Source organism: Colobus angolensis, unplaced genomic scaffold (assembly GCF_000951035.1).
Source record: "Colobus angolensis palliatus isolate OR3802 unplaced genomic scaffold, Cang.pa_1.0 Scaffold35, whole genome shotgun sequence".
In the NCBI taxonomy this organism is placed as follows: Eukaryota; Metazoa; Chordata; class Mammalia; order Primates; family Cercopithecidae; genus Colobus; species Colobus angolensis.
This window is the reverse complement of record NW_012116821.1, coordinates 3,648,484-3,671,603: the sequence shown is the minus strand read 5'-3', so window position 1 is coordinate 3,671,603 and position 23,120 is coordinate 3,648,484. Positions and strand designations below refer to the sequence as shown.

General features: G+C 39.2%; 1 protein-coding gene across 1 annotated transcript in view; it reads left to right on the top strand.

Moving 5' to 3' along the window:
- SERAC1 (serine active site containing 1) overlaps positions 1–20,134 on the top strand; it is a 58,617-nt gene extending 38,483 nt beyond the window's left edge. Inside the window, exons 9-17 of the mRNA XM_011952761.1 lie at positions 794–907; positions 3,025–3,187; positions 8,821–8,971; positions 10,233–10,374; positions 11,565–11,659; positions 13,094–13,191; positions 14,406–14,588; positions 16,087–16,230; positions 18,167–20,134. Coding sequence (XP_011808151.1) covers positions 794–907; positions 3,025–3,187; positions 8,821–8,971; positions 10,233–10,374; positions 11,565–11,659; positions 13,094–13,191; positions 14,406–14,588; positions 16,087–16,230; positions 18,167–18,303 — 1,227 coding nt within the window. The 3' untranslated portion in view covers positions 18,304–20,134. The remainder of the gene's footprint in view (positions 1–793; positions 908–3,024; positions 3,188–8,820; positions 8,972–10,232; positions 10,375–11,564; positions 11,660–13,093; positions 13,192–14,405; positions 14,589–16,086; positions 16,231–18,166) is intronic.
- Positions 20,135–23,120: the final 2,986 nt, after the last annotated feature.

Genomic DNA, 23,120 nt, shown 5'->3' with positions numbered 1-23,120 from the left:
TATATAATTTACATTTTTATATAGTTTAGAGTTATATTTATTTTCCTAACAACTTTATGTTTATGACTGTTGCTTGTGTTTCTATAATAGTGTTGGTATTTTTTGTCACTGACTTGTAGGAGATTATTGCATATTAGTGACATTAACCGTTCATCTGTGATAACAGTTGAAATTGAAATGTTTTAATTTTGAAAACATTCAATAAAAAAAGAAATGTTTTTATTATTTATGTTTTAATATCTGTTAGAAATAGTCCACACTTCTGTTTTGTAATTTTTGTAACGATTTTTGTTTATCCTTCCATATGAACTTGAATTGAATTTCAACTTGAGAAGAATTAAAAGCTCTGTGATCATTGTCATTGTGATCTTTCTTTTTAACTTGTCCAATAATGCTTTATATCTTTTGAATTATGTTGATTATTAGACTTTAAGTAGGCTATTAGCAGAATCTGGAAAATAATATACTGTTTTGACCACTGGGGGCTGAAAGAGATGACACTAGAACATCCTGGGCTTTTCTTACTTGTTAAAGAATTGTGAGTTAGTCTTCACACTTTCAAACAAAAGGACACAGAGGAGAGACTTGAGGAGGACACAGAGGTTGCGCTCTTCTCGGAATAATTTGTATGTTTTCTGTTTCCATAAAATTCCTTTTACGTTTCCAACATATTTTGAGACCCTACACATTAGTATTTTATAATGCCATCTATTAGTTCGGAGATTTTTTTTTTTGTCAAACAAGAATATTAGTCACTTTTTTTCAGTAAAAATTTTAATTATTTTAATTTCAGGGTGGTTTATGGTGTTTTGGAGGAAATGGACTTCCTTATGCTGAAAGTTTTGGAGAAGTTCCTTCAGCAACAGTGGAAATGTTCTGTTTAGAAGCTATAGTAAAACATTCTGAGGTAATTTACATTTTCAAAATGTAGTTTACTTTTTATGATTTCATTGAAATAATGATATGTTGATTCTTTCAAGGGCAGTAATCATCATTTACTGTAAAAGGAGAAAAGCCCTTCACTTATCTTTAAATTTCTGCTTTCCTCCAGTTTTGATTGTTGGACTAATCATGATTTAGCACCAATAAATGAGATTGTTTTGCTAAGTATTTCTAAAAATTTATTTAATTTTAATTGCATAAAGAAATTAGCCCATCATCTAAATGTGGCATTTGCCTTTGAGTTATGTTGTCTTCTGCTGCCTTTCTCAGATATTTTTACATATTATTTTCAGATAATTTCCATTAAAACAACTGCCAAAGATGTGACAAGATAAAAGAAAAAAACAGGCCAGGTGCGGTGGCTCACGCTTGTAATCCCAGCACTTTGGGAGGCTGAGGCGGGTGGATCACCTGAGGTCAGGAGTTCGAGACCAGCCTGGCCAACATGGTGAAACTCCGTCTCTACTAAAAATACAAAAATTAGTCAGGTGTGGTGGTGTGCGCCTGTAATCCCAGCTACTTGGGAGGCTGAGGCAGGAGAATCGCTTGAACCCAGGTGGCAGAGGTTGCAGTGAACTGAGATTGTGCCACTGCATTCCAGGCTGGGCAACAGAGCGAGACTCCATCTCAAAAAAATAAAAAAAAAAAACAAGGAAATATTAGATGACTGTACTCTTGAAGTGACTGTAGCATATATCAATGATGGTTAAACTCTTTGGTACCATAGAAACTTTTCTATCATGATGACAGTTTAAAGAAGAAAAAGGCAACAAACCTTGTAGTGCTCATAGTGCAGAAACATCGCCCAGGAAATGTGTTTAAAAATGCACATTTTTCCACTCACTTGTATCAAGTTTAATGTCATACATTTGGTGTGGAGTCCAGGAATTCGCATTTGTAGCCAGCACCCTGGTGAGGTGAATGCAGGTGATCTGACCCACATCAAGACAAACACCATCCTTGAGATTCTGAACTCTCCAGTTCAGTTTTGGGACACATTAGACATGGCTTAAAAGCCATGTGTGGAAAGTTATCTTTACACTAGAAAGTCATCTTTAGTTCTCACCCATGCAATTAGGAACTGACCACAAAGCAGGGGGAATAAGGTGTTGTAGTACAGAAAGGACCTGGGAAAATTTGCTCGAGTGTGATGTCTCCTGAGTTGTTTTTCTGAAGCAATAGCTGCATCTTCAGTAGAAAGGGCAGTGCATGGAATATAATAGTTACCTTTCCAGAAATCTCTCAAATTATTGCAGATCTTACTCGATATACAGTATATTTAAAAGGCATACATTTTAAAGCACTTAAAATATGATATAATTTAACAAAAATCTAGAAAATGAAAATTGCCATATGTACATATGGTGTCATGTCCTTGAGTAAAACTAGTGATGGGAAGAGGCAAGGCTGTGCCCAGAGACATTAGAAAGACTGACTTGTTGGTCAGTTCTCTTCCCTTAACTTAATTCGCATGTTTTCTTTTTCTTTTATCTATTTTCTCCATTAAAACTTCAATCCCTTTTTACTTTTACCTGATCTTTCTCTTTTAAAAAATTTTCCAACTTCTAAGTTTGAGGCTAGTCCCATAGCTGTGGGCATTGTGTGGATTGGGGTGTGGGACCACAGAGGTCACTGGTTTCGCCCTGTGTGAGTCCTTGTTTGCTGAACGAAATCTGTCTGCTTGCACAGAGGACTATTTCCTGGGAACAGGTGGCAGATTTCTCAAGGTGAGAACTGTTTTAAGGTAATTTCAAGTCAAAGTGTCACTATAAATTGAAACAATTTTGTAATAATGACATTGTCAGGTTACATCCAACCAAGAGCTAAGCAGAATGAGAATAATGATTTTAGTAGTCCTGGTGAGAGATGCCTTCTTGGGACTTTTTCTATGATTTTGAAGCACTTCCTGCTTAGACAGGGATTTACTGATTTAAGCAAGCTGAGACAAGAGCTTTGAGGAGTCTCCCTGCATCCCCACCCTTGAGCAGGAGCCACCTAGCTGTCCCCATGACCAGGCTGTGTCATCTCACGTCATGAATTTATGCAATGTCTAAGGGAGCTTTCATTTATTTATTGTGCCAGATATCCACACATTGTGATAAAATCGAAGCAAATGGAGGCCTGCAGCTACTTCAGAGGCTGTACCGACTTCACAAGGACTGCCCTAAAGTACAGAGAAATATAATGCGTATCATTGGAAATATGGCTTTGAATGAACATCTTCATTCTTCTATAGTTCGCTCAGGTAACAGCGTTATATACTGAGTATTTTTTACTTTGTTTTCCCACCTCTACCCCTCATGATATGTTAATTTGTAATAGACAAGGTTCTATTTAGGGTTAGGTATGGGTCCTTAGAACATGTTATTTTGGTACAGGCAAGGAATTGCTTGAGATTGTAGATAATCTGTGCCTAAGATAATCAGTGTTGTAGATGATCATAGGAGAGCAGGTTTGCCATGATGATCATCTAATTTTTTATGTAATTTTTTTTTCTTTGAGAGAGAATCTCACTGTGTTGCCAAGGCTAGAGTGTAGTGGTGTGGTCATAGCTCACTACAGCCTTGAACTCCTGGGCTCAAGGGATCCTCCTACCTCAGCCTCCCGAGTAGCTGGGACTACAGGCACGTGCCATTGTGCATGGCTAATTTGAAAACCTTTTTATAGAGACGGGGGTCCCACTTTGTTGCCCAGGCTAGTCTCGAACTCCTGGGCTCAAGTGATCCCCCTGCCTTGGCCTCCCATAGTGTTGAGATTACAGGTGTGAGCCGCCATGCCCGGCCTGTAATTTTTGATGTGATTTGGTTAACCAAGAGGCATAGTCAGACTAAAAAGAGATTCATTTTATGATTAATGATTTTCCGTCTTGCAAGTAATAAACCAGCTGTGGGGAGATACTTTAAGACCAAGTAAATATCCTGCTTTCTATCCTCTGGCAGTTCCTGCCCAATCTAGTCTTCACCTTAATGGTTTTAAAATCATTTTCTAGCTCCAGCACACCCTCTGCATTTCCTTTTCAGCTTTTGGCATTCTACTGGAAGCAAGAGTCCTTCTCTCTCCCTCCTCCCTCCCTCCATATCCTCGCTCCCTTCTATTGACAGGTCCATGAATTCCTATTTTTAATAGTTTATAATTTATTGCTGTACTTAATAATTTGGTGCCAAATTGTTCCAGCTTGGACTAATGGGAGCCCCAGCAAACTGGTCCATGTCCTCTATGATATGCCCACATTATTTTGGGGAGGCATTTCTTATTTCCGGTATAACAAGATATTTTAGGCTCATTTCTCTGAAGAAACCTCTATCCTTTTAGTGGGAGAATGATTCTTAGAGACCAAGGTCTAAATGATAGGAGTACATGTTGCTCCTGGGGCGTCTTTGCTTCTTGTCTCTTTCAGTAGAAAGAGCTGGATAATATACACACACATATATACACACACACACAAATACGTATAAATGTGTATGTACACATATATGTGTGCTGTGGGATGGAGGATATACTTTCAGCACTTATGTAATTATTGATACTGTTTGGTTATGTTGGTCATCTTGCTCTTTGCTTTCTATTTGTCCCCCTTTTTCTTCTTTTTTCTGACTTCTTGTATTACTTGAGTGTTTGTTTTTAAATTCAGTTCTTTCTCCTCTTTTGGCTTTTTATATTATGTTTGTGTGTATTTTTTAATGGTTGTATCCTTACAGTCTACTTTGAATTAAGATTATACCATTTCATATGATGTAAGATCCTTACAACCCCATAATTCAGTTCACATCCCCTGCCATTCTTTGTGGTATTGTTGTAATATATTTTACTCTTATTTATAGACTTCACAATATATTATCATTGTTGTTATTATTTTTTGAGACAGGATCTTGCTGTGTTGCCCAGGCTGTTCTCAAACTCCTAGGTTCAAGTGATCCTCCTATCTTAGCCTCATAAGTAGCTGGGACTATATGTTTGGGCCATTGTGCCTGGTTACATTGTTGTTATTTAAGTTTTAATAATTGTTTTAGTTTATTTTGTGCTTCTGTAACCTAAGGCTATATGTTGGAGGCTGGGTAATTTATAAATAACAGATTTATTGTCTCTCAGTTCTGGAGGCTGGCAAGTTCAAGATCTAGGTTCTGGCCATTGGTGTCTTATGAGGCCTCATTGTTTTATCATCACATGGCAGAAGACTGAAGGGGAAGCTAGCCTTCATGTTGCATGAAGCCTCTTTTTTTTTTTTTATTTAAAATTTTTTGAATTTAAAATTTTATGTACATAATAATTGTACATATTTATGGGGATGTACATGTAGTGATGTTCTGATACAAGCATACAATGTGTAATGGCCAAGTCAGGGCAATTGCGATAGCAATCACTTCAAACATGAATTAATTCTATTAATGTGGGAGGAATACTGATGGCCCAGTCACCTCTTAAAGGCTCACCTCTTCACACTGTCACATTGGCAACACTTGAATTTTGGAGGGGACACATTGAAACCATAGGAACAGTCATGTGACATTTAAAGAATATAAGAAATCAAAAATATTTTTTGTTTGCATATTTATAATCTCCAGTGCTCTCCGTTTTTTCTGTATATATGAATTTACATCTGATAATATTTCTCTTCAGCCTAAAGACTTTCCTTTAGTATTTCTTGTGTATTGGGTCTGCTGGCAACAAATTCTTTCACCTCGTTATTTAAAAATGTCTTTACTTTGCCTTTATTTTATGCCCAGGAAAAGATATCTTCCCTGGATATTCTTTGTTGACTCTGTGTGTGTGTGTGTGTGTGTGTGTGTGTGTGTGTGTATATATATATATATTTTTTTTTTTTTCCGGCATTTCTAAAATGTCATTCCACTCTTTCCTGGAATCCATTGTCTGATGAGAAGTCTCTTTGGATTCCCACTTTGTTCTCTTATATGTGATATCTTTTTTCTCCAGCTTCTTTGAAGATCTTTCTGTTTGATTTTTGACTCGGAAATGCCTAGGTGTCATATTTATCCTGCTTGGGGTCCACTGAACTGAGAGAATTAACATATGCATTACCTCATACATACCATTTTTTGTGGTGAGAACATTTAAAATCTATTCTCTCAGCAATTTTCTTTTTCTTTTTCTTTTTTTTTGAGACATAGTCTCGCCCCAGCCCTCCGGGCTGGAGTGCAGTGGCCAGATCTCAGCTCACTGCAAGCTCCGCCTCCCGGGTTTACGCCATTCTCCTGCCTCAGCCTCCCGAGTAGCTGGGACTACAGGTGCCCGCCACCTCGTCCGGTTAGTTTTTTTTGTATTTTTTAGTAGAGACGGGGTTTCACCGTGTTAGCCAGGATGGTCTCGATCTCCTGACCTCGTGATCTGCCCGTCTTGGCCTCCCAAAGTGCTGGGATTACAGGCTTGAGCCACCGCGCCCGGCCGCAGTTTTCAAGAATACAATACATTGTATTGATAGTTTGGTGTTTTTGATCAAATGTGGAAACTTTCCTGCCAGTGTATCATCCAATATTTATTCTTTTGTCCTTTTTTATTCTTATCTTTTTCTGGAACTTCTATTATAGATATTAGATCTCTTTTTTCTGTTCTGCAGGTTACTGAGATTCTATTCATTACGTTTCAGTTTTTTCCTCTGCGCTTTACTTTGGATGATTTCTATTGAGCTACCTATAGGTTCTTTGATGAAGTGGAGACTAAGGGATTCAAAGCAGGACAAAGACCTGATCAAATCAGTATCTTGCTATAGAAAAAAAAAAATCACTCTTCTCTGAAACTTGGGTCTACCTCAAGTCTTCAGTCCTCTTATCTCCTGGACAGCCCACTCATCACCTTGGCCTCAATTACATGACCTTCTCATCTTCATTGACTTCCTGCTCTGCTCCTGAGCTGTCTAGTACTCTACTCCTAAGTCATACATTGAACCTAGTCACTACCTGAAACCACTTCACCTAAAAATCAGCCCTGGGAACATCCTTGTTTCATTCAAGCTTGGTTTTACATCTACCCCGTAAGGACTGGTTCTCTTCTCTATTGAAATCTTCTATCCACAGACCCCCTTTATCCTCTCCCAATCCATCACTCTTTTTTATTCTTTATTTCCTCCCTGAACCCAGCTTATATTCCGTGGTCTGTTATTTCAGAAACATTTTTGCCAGTACCTACAACTCACTTTCCCTTTGATCCTATTAGCAGTCTCTTGGTCAAGACCTTGATGAAACCTACTGCCTGCTTACTCTGTGGCTGAACGTGGAATCATTGCAGATTGGTTGTCAGCATGCTTATGAGATCACAAATTAAAGAACCTTCAATATTGCTCAGCAATTATGTTTCTCCAATCAACATGCCTTAACATTCTTAGCGATGACTATTGTAAACCTTCTCCAAGTTCCTTAAACCTTCCACATATTCTTTCCTCTCAGAGGATGACTTCTCCTCCTACTTTACTGAGACAATTGAAGCCTTAAAAGGAATTTTCTCACTAACAAAAATCAACCCTGTTCTTTCCTTTTCGTGATAATAGGAAGAGAGACACCTCTTTTATAAGGCCTCCAGCCATGTTTGGGCCTGTCTCCTTTCACAGTCTCAGGAATGTATACTTTTTTCTGGTCTCATGGTCAGCTGCTGCCTCGTAGCTGGACCCTCTGATCACATACATTGGAGGAAGATGTATTGTGAACATATTTTGTCAACTGAAAAAAGCCAGAGATGGCTTGTGCCATGCTTTTTCTTGTGACTTCATTAAAAATAAAGCTATATTTTCATATATACCAATAACATACTTGTCTATCTCTATAGATAGAATTTTTAAATATTCTTATTTTATTATTTTAAAATCTTTAACAGATTTTGAAGAGGAATCTTCTGATGTTATAAATTTGAATATTGTTAAGTACTGAGTCTGAAGCTTCTTTTAGGTTATTAAATGCTGGCTTCCCATCATCACAGTGACTCAACACTTTTGTCTTAAAGAGTGGGAGAAGGGCATGGGGGCAGCTGTCGGGTATTGAGTGCCTGCTGGGCCTAGGCCCATGGTTTTCACATACATTAGTTTATTAAAACCTTCCTCTAGCTCAGTTGCTAAATAACTTGACTGAGGTTCCAGAGTAAGTAAGCAGGGAGCAGAAATGTGAGTCCAAGTCTAACTTCAAGGTCCATGTTCTGCTTTATTTTAAATTAAATAAATTATATAAATAAATAGATATAGCAAAAAAAGCTAAACATACCTTTTTTTACAGAGCCCTCTTCCACCCTACCTCTCTCCTAAGAGGTAATGACTTTATAAGTTTGGTGTATAGATCTTTGTGTGTTTGTGTGTGTGTGTGTGCACATATACTTTTATACATATTTATGTTTATAAAGTTTTGAAAACAAAAACATTAAGAAAAAGAAATCATAGTATTATCCATGCCTTTTCTGTTTACCTCCCTTTAAAAAATTATTTTTCCTTCCTGATCTCCAGATTCTACAAGAGTTGTGTGTGTCAAATTCATTATTAAGAAATAATTTCCTCATTTGTATGAAAGGGTATTACTGACTACTGGTTAGGATGAAATAACTAATATTGAGTTTCATAATTCTTGTTAAAAGCAAAACATCATGGTATTTTGTTCACTTTTGTGAACACCTCTATAATTGCTATTAGCGTTAAGTTCTCTATGTAAGAAAATGGCTCTTGAACCCCTCTTTCCTTCTTTGAGGTCCCTTAAGGGGTATGTGGATGGTATTGTGCCACAGGTCTCAGAGGATCACAGGGGAGAATGGGGTTGGAGTGGTCGGACTTCTCTGCCAAGGACAGACATGCGAGGTTTGCCTTTCTCCCATCACAATCAGTTTGAAACTTCTCTCTACGGTCTGCGATGGATTCACATCAGTATTTAGGATACATGTACTTTTCACCAGGCTGGGTGTCCATCATGGCAGAAGCAATGAAATCTGACCGCATTATGGAGGCCTCACATGCTGCTAGAATCCTGGCAAATCTAGATCGAGAAACTGTGCAAGAAAAATATCAGGATGGCGTGTATGTGCTACATCCCCAGTATCGAACAAGGTAAGGGAGCAGAAGAGAGTCGCTTTGTCCCCTTTGGGAATGTGAAGGCTAGAGGCCTCAAATGTTTAACTTATTTCTGCATAATTCAGATAAGTTAAATACATTATAAGTCAAATATTTACTAAAATAATTTGTCTACTGTAACCTCAGAAGAATTGGAGGTTGTCATGAAAAGCACATGAACTAGCTAAATTATCGTGGTTATTTTACAAAGGGCTTCCCTTCAGGTAGATTGAATTCACCTTTGATAATGCGTCACATTTAAACTTTGTAATACATGTCTCCTTTGGTTCAAGCAATTTTCACTTAGATCCGAGTTAATAACTGATTTGGATTGTAGAAGTCAGCTGACCAGGAAGGAGACAAGACATTGTCTTATGTGGCAACCAAATTAGCCTGGGCTTAGAACTCAAGGGACTGGAGAAAGTTTATACTTAGTTATAAAAGGATGCATTGGAAGGAATAAGTTGTAATCAGTTTGACTCATGCCCCTTTTTAAGGTTATTTGTGGTCATTATATCTAGTTCTATAATTGCTAAGACAATAAATATAGAAGGGACCACACTGAAAAAATAACATATTTCTTGGTTTTCTTAGGGCGCTTTACAAAAAATACCTCAGAAAATAGCAAAAACTTCCTTTAAATTAAAAAATGAATTACCTGGTTAATTATAATTTGTAAATAAAATATTATGGTAATGTATTTTATATGTGCATTGCATAATTGTATGTGTACTGTAAATAGCTTGCAACTAACATACTATCTACAATTTTTAATGGGTCATATGCAAAGAGTGAATGTTACTTTGAAATCTCATTTTATAAGTATTAGTTTCCTTAACACATTTTCGAAAATCTCTTTTATACATACTGACTTTGAAACTTATTAGCATGTTCTTCTTTAATTTCTTAAATACTTTTATTGATTTGTAGAATATTCTCAATTGGAAGTCTTTAGAGGTAATCTGACTATGACATCTGTCAGTTGATTGATTGCTAAGCTCATTACAATCGATTGTGGTTGGTCTGCCTGATTAGAAAAGTCTCCATTTTTAGAGAACAGTGAACATGCTTCATGTATGTCTATGCCAAAGCTCCTTCTAGGGTTTCTCAGCAAACCTGTGCTTATAAAGCTTGCTTGAATTCAGTTTTATGTCACATAAACCTGCTAAAGCACCATCCACAGAGAATGCTGTGTAGATTCTTACCAAAGCAGTAATGCATTTATTCTACTTCTTTTTAAAACTCTCTCCCCTATTAGTCAGCCCATTAAAGCAGATGTCCTTTTTATTCATGGCCTTATGGGAGCAGCATTCAAAACATGGCGCCAGCAGGACAGTGAGCAGGCTGTAATTGAAAAGCCTATGGAGGATGAAGACAGATATACAACGTGTTGGCCTAAGGTAAGGGAGTCACTGACTCTGGCCCTGGTTGCTGGGGCCCTGATTGTGACTTGCTTGTTTTTCTCTTTGTACTGGGATTTTTTTTCCATGCAATTCTTCTTTCCCTTAGGGAGATTTGTAGTATGTTATGACAACAACTGGGCTTGTCACCCTATCTTGTATAATTTCCGTTTGGGGTGCAGTATATGACTCTAAAAACATTGTATTAAGTAAAAAATAGGGGTAAGAGCCAGTAATAGTTCACTTTTGTTGTAATACAAAAATAACATAACCATACTTATATTTATAATAGGTACCTAATTCTATGATCTTAATAATTATAAAAATAGAAAGTCTTTGAAGAAGTAATTATACTTTGCATTTCTTTCTTTTTCTTTTTTCTTTGTTTTTTTTTGAGATAGGGGTCTCACTTTGTCACCCAGGCTGGAGTGCAGTGGTGCGATCTTAGTGCACTGCAGCCTCCACCTCCCAGGCTCAAACAGTCGTCCCCTCAGCCTCCTGAGTAGCTGGGACCACAGGCACATACCACTAGGCCTGGCTCATTTATACTTTACATTTCTTTGATATTATTTCTCCCAAAGAAGCTTAATTCTGGAATGAATTCGTTGAATGGAATTTATCTAAAGCTCATTTAAAAGTGATGCTGCATATATGTGTGAATAGTTTCTAGGGCATTGTTCCATTACTACTCATTGTCCTTCACAAAGGCTTATCAAGTAGAAGAATGCTTTGCACTTTCCGGTGGCACTAAAGCACAGAGATGATGATAGACCTAGGGTACACAGAGATAGAACTGTGACCATTATTATTAGTGTCTCTGAATTCTCAGATCCAAAATCTGTCAGACTATGCCATCTATCCTGAGAGATAGCATTCTACTAAATTCTTTCAAAAAGCCAATTTGATCTAGACTTTAAAACAGGCCTTGCTTTTGGCTATAGCGGGTTAAAATTGAAAATACTCTCATGAAACCTTCATTGGCCTTATGCTCTAAATACTGGTACCACTTCAAGACCAGAGACATAAAAAGATAAAATGCTGGAATTGTTTTTACAGTACCTTCAAACCTTATTCCAGTGCTATCTTTAGGTGTATTGCAATCGGCCTTTAGTTGTAAATTTCATTTACTAGGCAGTAATTGCAGTGGTGGAGATTCATACTTGTTCTCACATATGTTTTGTTTTACTTAGACATGGTTAGCAAAAGACTGTCCTGCTCTCCGAATTATATCTGTGGAGTATGACACCACCCTCAGCGACTGGAGAGCAAGGTGCCCTATGGAAAGGTAACAGAGGCGACTTTTAGACCAGGAGGACAGGGAAGAATTCAGGCCACAAGTTTAGGTCCTCTTGGATGGGAAGTGATTTTAATTTTTTGATGCCACAGACAGGATTTTCTTATGAAAAACAAACCTAATCTTTTTTCTCTTCCTTCTAGAAGGAGTTTGCTCTCAATAAGCAGTGGAATAGGAGAAGGCTTAGGTATATTATCAGTGGTGGGCTCCTAACATGGTTTATTTACAACTGTTCTAATAGTTAAGGATCATGGATTCTCTTGCAAAGTCTCCTTTTCTATGAGAAGTAAAAGTGATATTTTTTGTTCTTATGTCCACAATCATACTGGCTAAAGGAAGCAAAGAGAAAGATGCTGAGAAACATCAGCCGCTATATCCCTTGTATGTCATCTGTGCCAGTTGTATACATGGGAAGGAGTGCTCGATTTCAGAGTTACTGGATGAGAGTAGCCAGATCCTACCTTTGATTTGCTGTGCAGTCTTAGACTAGTCAACTTGTCTGGGAAGCTTTGTCTGCAGATTGAGAGAGTTGGTCTAAATCAGTGTTACCAAACTGCTTTCTGAATGGACCTCCTGTAGGTGCCCAAGAAGGGTGTCAAGGTGAGCAGGCAAGACCCCAGGTCTCCCTTCCTATTTCACCCAGAGGAGCTCTGGAGAACCTTTATTTTGAAGAAAGGTGTCTACAGATAAACAGTTTGAAACTACCAGACTAGATAGTTTTGAAGTTCCTCTTTAGTTTAAAAATTACTTATTTCAAATTCTGATTCTAATAGCATCCTGTTTATGCTAGTTATAAAAGCATGCATTGGAAGGAATAAATTCTAATGAACTTGACTCATTCTAGTGTTTCTAAATAGCATCCTAGTATTTCTAAAGAATAAACCAAAATTATGAAAGCTTAATATTTTTGCAGCCTAACTACCAGTAGAGAGACCAGTCTTTGGTGATACTTTCATTGTCAGGCCTTGAATGAGAAAGGACATATCCTAAGTGTTGAGGGGGCAGTTGCAGGGAGACTCAAGTTTGACCTGAAAAAATTGCCTGACACAATGCTCCAACAACGTTCATGTAGTAAATGAGTGGCCTGTTCTGGGCTTAGATATTCCTAATTATGCCAATGTTAATAAGTTACAGTAGAGAATGAACAATTTCAGGAATTGAGCAGAGAGATCCCAGGCGTGGTGGCTCATGCCTGTTATCCTAGTGCTTTGGGAGGCTGAGGTGGGAGGATTGCTTGAGGCCATGAGTTCAAGAAGAGAGAATAGGGGTATTTTATATTAAGCAGAGAGAAGGGGGGTATTTCTAACTCTAAAGGTAGTATATAGCGTTGGTCCTATAGACAAAAGTTCTTAACTCTAAAAATTAGACAGCAAATTGAGGGGATCAATAGCCTTGTATCATGCCTGTTGTTTTTGTTTTGTTCAGAAAGTCCATTGCATTCAGAAGCAACGAACTTCTTAGGAAGCTCAGAGCTGCTGGTGTTGGGGATAGGCCGGTGGTTTGGATATCGCATAGCATGGGAGGTAAGTGTGGCTTCAACTTTGTGAAGTGGCCATTGTGATGTTATTTTCAGCCACTGTGGCCAACCTAAAGTTACTGTGTCTTTCCATTTTACTTAATAGCGACCCCTTGCCCCCTGCTAAATTAATCTGTGTAGCTATGGCTAGGACTTTTAAAATTACTACTCTTCTTCCATGCTGTTCCTTTCTCTAGAAAGGGGCAGTCTGTTCCAAACCATCTAAGAGGGATATGGGTTTGACAGTGTAGTGCTTTCACATAGCAGTAATGAATAAACATGAGAAGCAGCCCATTTCATACACACCCACCTCGTCAACATGCCTCAGCATTCCTGGGGGGCCCCAGGGTGCCCCTTTATTCTTTCTGCTCCCCCTCACCATTGGAGAATCTATGGTGGCTTTAGTGCCCACAGTCCCAAGCCCTGGGTGCCTGCTCACACCAGGCTCAGAGCTGCTGAGGTGCAGGTGTGATCAAGTATCTGTTTTTGGGGTCCTAGTGGTTGCTTATGGAACTGCCTCCCCTGCGTGCGACTCCCCCAGTCCAGTTTGAAGTTTTCACCACCCACTTTGCAGAAGGCCTTTCTGCAGCTCGTGGCCTAGTTTATCTAATGAAGCACTCGGGATTGCCTCTGAGGTGGGGCTTTTTGCTAAGACAAAGGTGGGTGTAGCCCTTTGTGTCCTTAAAGACCCACTGTCATCATCTTTGAGATCTTTGTGTTTCATTATGGGTTCCAAAGCCGGGGCAGGGAGATGGAGGAAAAGGTGCCTCCAGAGGAACGGTTGCCATGAAAGCTGTGTTCTCCATGGGGGACTCTGTGCTGTGGAATAATAGCACCGTCCTGACGGTGTGGTCATCAGCGGGCTGCCATGACAGGCTGAGAGACCAGCCACACCACACTCACGACCTGAGGGAGCTCCCAGCTGGGCATACCTCATGTTTCTGCAGTGGGACAGTAGATCCTGTCAGACGAGGATCTGCCCTACAAATGAGTTTCTAGACTCTTACCTGTTTATAGGCTTGCACTGTAAGGATCAGGAGTATTATTAAATGTTTTAAGGCCTTACTTCTTATACTACTCTACGGAGAATTGTTTAAACCATTTTTTAAAAGAAAGCATCTCTTTTTATGTATTTCTTGTTTGGTCTTTTCTTTTTTTTTTACAGTAACAGAGGGAAGGAAAATAGCTTATGCATTGTTTTTCTTCCTTGTTTGTGGCTAGGTCTTCTCGTCAAAAAGATGCTGTTGGAAGCCTCTAAGAAGCCAGAAATGAGTGCTGTTATCAACAATACCAGAGGAATAATTTTTTATAGTGTCCCTCATCATGGATCACATTTGGCTGAATACTCTGTTAATATTCGCTATCTTCTCTTTCCCTCTTTGGAAGTCAAAGAACTCAGCAAGGGTAATACTTTCTGTCATAAAGGAAATTGGGGTTATATTAACATCACTTATACAGAGAATAAGAAAAAGTTTCTTCCCTGAATACATTATCTCATTTCATAATTTGTATATAATTGTGTTTAGACTATTCATGGAAATTTTGTGTTGGACTTGATTTTTCTTTCATAACTTCTCATTTTTTTTTCTTTTTTTTTTTTGAGATGGAGTCTTGCTCTGTCACTCAGGCTGGAGTGCAGTGGCGAGATCTCGGCTAACTGCAAGCTCCACCTCCCGGGTTCACGCCATTCTCCTGCCTCAGCCTCCCGAGTAGCTGGGACTACAGGCGCCCGCCACCAAGCCCGGCTAATTTTTTTTATATTTTTAGTAGAGATGGGGTTTCACCGTGTTAGCTAGGATGGCATCGACCTCCTGACCTCGTGATTCACCCGCCTCGGCCTCCCAAAGTGCTGGGATTACAGGCGTGAGCCATTGCGCCCAGCCTCATTTTGTTCTTAAGCCATTATTTACTCAAGCATTGCAATAATTTTAATATTATCTTAAATACTTAACATTAGAAAAATCACATAATGTTTTGCTTTTAAGTATTATTCCAAATTACCAATAAATGGCTTTTTTCCCCATGAGTGGAGAATCGTCAACTGTTAAAATGTAAATGAAACTTTGAGATTGTGAGCATTAATTTTAAAGTACTCTATTTGGTTTAATTAATAAGCAGTTTTCTCTCTGGAACACCTGTTAATCAGAATTTCGACTCCCTAGCTCGAGCCTAAATGTACCAGGTGTCTTTCTGCTCCTATTTTCTCTTTGTTCTACTTTATGGAGAATCTCTTGATTTCTTTGAAACCTTCTGTTGGACTTTCTTTTCATGGAGTCAGATTTTGTTTTCCACACGCACCTTCTTTCCTGTGCCTGGTGGTTCTGCACTCATGGCCTCTTCTTGTTTTGTGGCTTATCTTTTCAAATAATTCTAAAGATCCTAAGTAGAAGCTTTGTGAGTTCCCTTCTATTCCTCATCTAGCTGTTTTTTTCTGTGGCCAGCTTTTCTGTTTGCTTATTTGATCCATCTCTTTTAGGTCATAGGCCTATCTGGTGCCTCTTGGTTGCTCTTTTATATGTGAGGGTGAGGGATGGAAAGCGACAGGCACTCTGTGATTGTAGACAGGCTTTGCTGATGCGAGGCTGGGCTTTGGGGTGGGTGTAGCGGTACCATCATCACTGGAGGACCCCTGCGGTCCCACACACCAGATTGCCCTGAGAACTGCTTCCTGCCCCCAGTAATGTGATAAAACCTCTCCTGCTGCTGACTGTCCTGTCAGTTCTTGGTTTTAGCTTTTTCCTTGAATCTTAATGACTTCTTGGCAGGGAAGAAAATAAACGTTTACTCAAGCCACTGTCTTGAATCAGAATTCTAATTTCCTCTCTAAATTTGAAAGATTAATGCATTTTATTATGAATTGGATAAACAACTTGTCACAGTCATGTTCTGTATAATTTTACAGATTCTCCTGCACTTAAAACACTGCAAGATGACTTTCTGGAGTTTGCTAAAGACAAAAACTTCCAGGTGCTGAATTTTGTGGAAACACTACCAACCTACATTGGCAGCATGATTAAGCTCCATGTGGTGCCTGTGGAATCAGCAGGTATTCACTCTTTTGAAACTTGTTGGCTGTTAGATGCTTAATTGTACCTAGCATTTACTTGTAAATAGCAATTTTTATATCCAGGTTCTCAGTTTTAGGAGATAGTTTATGAAGATCTAGATTTGAATTCTTTTATTCTTTTCAGCAATAGATTAAAATTTCTCTGTAAACATATAACCTGGGCATTACCTCTCCCTGCCCTTTATATAACTGATTAGATGAGAAGGGTTAATTGGCTAACTCTAAGTTAGGTATCAACAGTGAACTCTATTGCAGTAAAGAAAGAAACAAAGCTCTTCTATCAGCTAGATCGAAAGGGGTATTTATTTAATAGACTTATATTTACATGCAGAACCCTTAAGAAAATCAGCTAAAAGTATGGAAGCTTTCATAAATAGAAGATCCACAGGGAATAGTAAAGCTCCAGAAATATTCCAGTGGGAAAAACTAGTGTTGAAATACAATCTCTTCATGATCCTGGGGTTGAGGGAAATGGCCAATGCTGGCTCTCTAGTGTCATATAATGTATTACAGATTCTTTGAGGGAGGAGCCCAGATCTTAACTGTTTTCATAGACTCCTCTATTACTCCGTACATAGTAGATACCCCGTACATTTCACCACCTGAATTGCTTTTGCCTCACCTGGCCACGTCTTCAGCTTGCCTGTTATCTCTGGGAACCCCTTTCTTACCGCCTCTGAGGCTGGCTTAGGTGCTGTTCTGGTGGTGACCAGCCACACTGTGGGTCCTTCAAGCTAGGGACAGCATGCATCTGGAGTGCTTGCCAGATGGTTCTTTTGTCTACATAATGAGTTTTGTCCTAACTTCATTATATGCTATCTAAATAAAATGAAAAATGTCATACTTTGTAGTAGAACTGAAAAATTTTACCTTAAAGTAACATGCTATAGGGTAAGGAGTTACTGTTTAGTAGTTGAAGAACTTGAAGAGTTCCAAAGAACAGCTGCCAGATGTTTTTAAAAAGGACTTTGGAAGCTTGAAGTAACAGCCAAGTTTTTTGTTTTTGTTTTTAAGAGACAGGGTCTCACTTTGTCATCCAGGCTGGAGTTCAGTGGTATGATCATAGCTCATTGCAGCCTCGAACTCCTGGGCTCAAGCAATCCTCCCACTTCAGCCTCCTGAGTAGCTGGGACCACAGGCGCACACCACCACACCTGTCTAATTTTTAAATTTTGTGTATAGATGGGGTCTTGCTGTGTTGCCCAGGGTGGTCTCAAATTCCTGACCTCAAGCAGTCCTCCTGCGTTGGCCTCCCAAAGTGCTGGGATTACTGGTGTGAGCCACTGTGCTTGGCCCAAAAGGAAACTTAATATCATGGACCAGCTGCTTGGAATGGTATAGCCTTGTCCTAATTCTGTCACCAAGAGGCTCTTCTTCCTTTGTAACTACCACCTGCATTCCTCAACTAGGTGGCCTCACTAGTACCTCTTATCACTTCCGTGTAGGGGGACTTTGCTAGACTGAAATATCTCAAGCACTAAATCATTTTTACCCTGAAAGTGATCATTGCGGTTTAGGTATAGAATGGATCCCATGTGAAACATTCCCATTCATTTCACCAGGACAAAGGAGCTTACTAGGAAGTTTATAACAGAAACTCTGAAGTAAGTTAGTAATAACCTGCAGGTGTAAGAAGGTTTTGAAGATGCTAGTGCTCAGTCTCTGCTTGCTCTGAAATAAGGAAGTATGCCAGAACACATATCAAAAGTTTACAGAAAGCATAAAATTATGGGTATGCTGACTGAGAATCCATTCCTGCATGTTTCATCAAATGTAGTTTAGCTACAATCAAACTTCAGGTTCCTTTATTTTTTAAGAGTCCCTTGTCACAACCAAAGCAATGGCCCCTTTCAGTATTGTCAAGGGGAAAGCTTATATTTTTACTTAGGTTTATTGACTTTTTTGTTTTCTTCAGATTTAGGCATTGGAGATCTAATTCCTGTGGATGTTAACCATTTGAACATTTGTAAGCCAAAGAAAAAGGATGCTTTTTTATACCAGCGTACTTTACAATTCATCCGTGAAACTTTAGCCAAAGACCTTGAAAACTAAGTTGTCCTCTTCCAATTTTCATATGTGAATTCAGTGCAAGAAACTTGGTGTTCTGTTTCTCCTTTTAAGCTCTAAGCAATCATGTAAACATAGTGATCATAGCGTCAACATGGTCTGGCGTGTGTTGCAGACTACAGAACATTGTTCTCCCTTCAAGCGCTGTGAAGCATCAACCCGGCAGTGGCAGGCACAGAAGGAAAGAATGGATTGGGCTCCTTTGGCATAAAGAAGTCCCTGTGTGCTGCTTTATGGTTTGTGGTGTTGGGCCTGGTGACTGGAGCAAAGCTGCTGTGAGACAGTGCCCCTTCCCATCTGTGACTTTCCCGGCACGTGCAGGAGGGGCACAGCAGGTTCTGAGGGGAGAGCTACCACTAAGTCAACTTACCATGAAAATGCCATTAAGAGAGTACCTAAAATGGAGAGAAGAATGAACTAGAACATTAAAGACTCTTTTACTTCTGGGTATTGATTTGCTGTACATTTTAAAAATGTGTCAGTTGAGTTTTTAGCTTTCAGTTCTACATTTTATCTGACACATTATGACTGGTGTTTTGTCATGTCTGGGTCAGTTCCTTGTATCTATTTTCATATTGCTGAGAACAAATCTTTTTCTTTTTTAGAAAAATTCTAGCTTATAATAATTCTTTCCAGACTGTAGTTGCCTATGCTTGGAATTGGTCCTAGATAAGGATAAAGTAGCTAATCCATTATTGATCACAGTATGAAATAAAACTATTCTAAGCCATTAAATGAATTAGCAATTCTTAGTATCAAGATTCTCAGATTCTCTTTAACTAAAGTAAACCTTTCTTCCCTGCTCATTTGGAAGTGGTATTAATTGACCTCTATAGCATGCAAGAAGTAGGAAATCGTGTTTTTTTCTTTAGAGTAAAGCATTATTGAGATAATTTACATACCATAAGATTCACCCTATTAAATTTTACAATTCTTTTTTGTTGTTGTTTAGAGACAGGGTCTCACTCTGTTGCCCAAGCTGGAGTGCAGTGGCATGATCATGGCTCACTGTAACCTCAAACTCCTGGGCTCAAGAGATCCTTTTGCTTTAGCCTCCCAAGCAGCTAGGACTCCAGGTGCGTGCATGCCACCATACCCGGCTAATTAAAAAACAAAACAATACTTTTTTATAGAGACAGGGTCTCACTGTGTTGCCCAGGTCTCAAACTCCTGGTCTCAAGCCACCCTCCTGCCTTGGCCTCTCAAAGTGCTGTGATTATAGGCCAGAGCCACTGTTCCCAGCCTCAGTTCATTGGTTTTTAGTATATAGTTCGCTGAGTTGTGCACCATCATTGCTATCTCATTTCAGGATATTTCATCATCCCCAAAAGAACCCCATGCCCATGAGCAGTCAGTTCCCACCTCTGCTTTCCCCAGTCTGCAGTAAACACTAATCCCTTTTCTGTTTCTATGGATTTAGGGATTTTATGTAAATGGAATTGTACAATATGTGGCCCTCTCTGCCTTCCTTCTATTAGCATGTTTTCAAGGTTCATTCATGATATAGCATGTATCAGTAATTCCTTTTTGTGGCCAAAATTACTCCATTGTGTTATATGCCACGTTTATGGACAGCTGATGGACATCTAGGTTTTGTTCATTTTTTGTCTGTGATAAATAATGCTACCATGATCATCTGTGTACAGATTTTTGTGTGGATAGATGTTTTTGATTTTCTTCGGTGGAATTGCTGGTCAAATGGTAAGTCTATGCTTAAATTTTGAAGATGGTAGACTTTTGTAGAATGAGATAGTCAAAGCTAAAACTGGAGTACAGTATCTGAAGGTAAATGGCTCATCAATAAACCCTATCAGCATCTGATTGTTTCATTATACAACAATCTAGCAAAACCCACTTATTTATTGCTGTATGTAGATATAGCAAATATGACAGTTGCTAACAACAAATGTACTATCTAATGTGATAACATGGGAAGAAGGGGTAGATACGTTTAATACATTTTCTTCTTTTTTTTTTGAGATGGAGTCTTGCTCTGTTGCCCAGGCTGGAGCACAGTGGTGTGATCTCGGCTCACTGCAACCTCCACCTTCCCAGGTTCAAGCGGTTCTCCTGCCTCAGCCTCCCGAGTAGCTGGGACTACAGCCACGCACCACCACGCCCAGCTAATTTTTGTATTTTAGTAGAAACGAGGTTTCACCATGTTGGCCAGGATGGTCTCGATCTCTTGACCTTGTGATCCATCCGCCTTGGCCTCCCATAATGCTGCGATTACAGGCGTGAGCCATCGCACCTGGCCCTGTTTAGCACATTTTCTTGTTCTGCTTTCTGTGAGCCATGGCAGATAAACCACAGTTGAAACAACTGTTCGTTAATTCAGAGTAATGGAATGGAAACCCTGTTTCTTAAATTTTTAATAGAACGAATACAGCTGTGCTTTAAAAATAAGATGTGGAAGAGATATCCACTATATTCCTAACTAAATTAGAGTAGTTTTCCAGGAGAGCCATTTACCTTTTCTTTTTATTCCATCTGTGAAATGGAGGGCCCACCTTCCATTTATCAGGCAGGTAGGGGTCTGGGTAAAATTATACATAAGCAAGGTTAAAAGAAATGGCATAGCACATAAACAACGCAGTAAAGCTAAGTAAGTACAGATAGTCGCTGGCTTAATGATGGGTCAACTTACAATTCATTCAGTTCACAATGGGTTTCTCAGAGTGTTTTTTCTTTTTTTTTTGAGACGGAGTCTCGCTCTGTCACCCAGGCTGGAGTGCAGTGGCGTGATCTCGGCTCACTGCAAGCTCTGCCTCCAGGGTTCATGCTATTCTCCTGCCTCAGCCTCCCGAGTAGCTAGGACTACAGGCACCTGCCACCATGCCCAGCTAATTTTTTTGTATTTTTAGTAGAGACGGGGTTTCACCGAGTTAGCCAGGATGGTCTCCATCTCCTGACCTCGTGATCCACCCACTTCAGCCTCCCAAAGTGCTGGGATTACAGGCGTGAGCCACCGCGCCCGGCCTATCAGAGTGTTAAATGCATTTTTGACTTACAATGGGTTTATGGGGAAGCAGCCCCATCATAAGGAGCATCTGTATAAAATGATGGCTGAAGGTGCAATTCCAAAAGGAAATGTAATCCCTGAACAACAAAAAAGTGATGAAGGAACAGGTGGAAACCACTTGAAAATCAAATCAGCACAATTACAGAAGTAGAAACAGCACATTAAAGAACAGACATGGGGCTGGGCACGGTGGCTCATGCCTGTAGTCCCAGCACTTTGGGAGGCCAAGGTGGGCAGATCATGAGGTCAGGAGATCGAGACCATCCTGACCAAGATGGTGAAACCCCGTCTCTATTGAAATTAAAAAAAAAAAAATTAGGTGTGGTGGTGCGTACCTGTAATCCCAGCTACTTGGGAGGCTGAGGCAGGGGAATCGCTTGAAACCAGGAGGCAGAGGTTGTAGTGAGCTGAGACTGTGCCACTGTACTCCAAGTCTGGGCGACAGAGCGAGACTCTGTCTCAAAAAAAAAAAAGAAATAGATGAAAATTCTATTAATAGAGAGGTGGCTGGATGGATATGGAACCACAATAGATGCAGAAGCAAAATAAAATAATTAGAAGATAATAGGTAAGTTACTCAATTGTAAAGGCAATAGACAGGCATTATGAACATCACCTCAGGGAATAGGGACCTATGTGCCTTTCCTGACAAATTTGCTTCTTAATTAAATCCAGACATTCAAAAAAACAGAATGAAAATAGCACATTTTAAAATGCAAACAAAAACCCTAAAAACAAAAACACTTATGTTAGAAAACAGTAATGTTGGAGAGAAAGAATTGTGTGCCCAGCTAAGTTGCCCTTGAAATGGGTACAAAGGTAATGGACCGGCATGCTCAAACCTGCAAGAACTTGGGGAATACTGTGCAGTTCTAGTTTTACCTTAGCTTAAAGTAAATTTATTAGATAATGACATATAGTATGCCATCATACTATATGTCATTAATATTAAACAATTTACTATATGACATAGCATTCTATTTCATCTAGTAAATATTAAACATTAAATACATATATATTCTGAATAGATATTTAATAGTCTACATTTAATAAACACGTTTTATATATATATTCTAGAAACCTCTGTGTATATGTATAGTAAAATCCCAGACACTATAATATATAATACACATAGATTTCTAAAGTAATGTTTATGATTACTTCTGGATAGATTTTGGGTGAACTTTTAACTTAATACTTTAATGCTTATTTTTATTAGTATTTGTTACTTTTTTCTTTTTCTTTTTTTTTTTTTTCAGACAGAGTCTCACTCTTACGCAAGCTGGAGTGCAGTGGCGTGATCTCGGCTTGCTGCAACCTCCGCCTCCCTGGTACAAGCGATGCTCCTGGTTCGGCCTCCCAAGTAGCTGGGATTAAAGGCGCCTGCCACCCACACCCAGCTAATTTTTGTATTTTTAGTAGAGATGGGGGGATTTCACTATGTTGGCCAGGCTGGTTTCGAACTCCTGACCTCAAGTGAGCCACCTGCCTCAGTTTCCCAAAGTGCTGGGATTGTAGGCATGAGCCACTGCGCCCAGCTGAGCATTTGTTACTTTGATACACAATTTATTCTAAAAAGAAAGCTCTATAAAAGTCAAAATCCAAATAACAGCCACTGTGCTTATTGATCAAGTTATTGCAACATAAACTGGAATATTAGTGAAAAAGATATCTTAAAAAATAATAGGCCAGGCACGGTGGCTCAAGCCTGTAATCCCAGCACTTTGGGAGGCCAAGACGGGCGGATCACGAGGTCAGGCGATCGAGACCATCCTGGCTA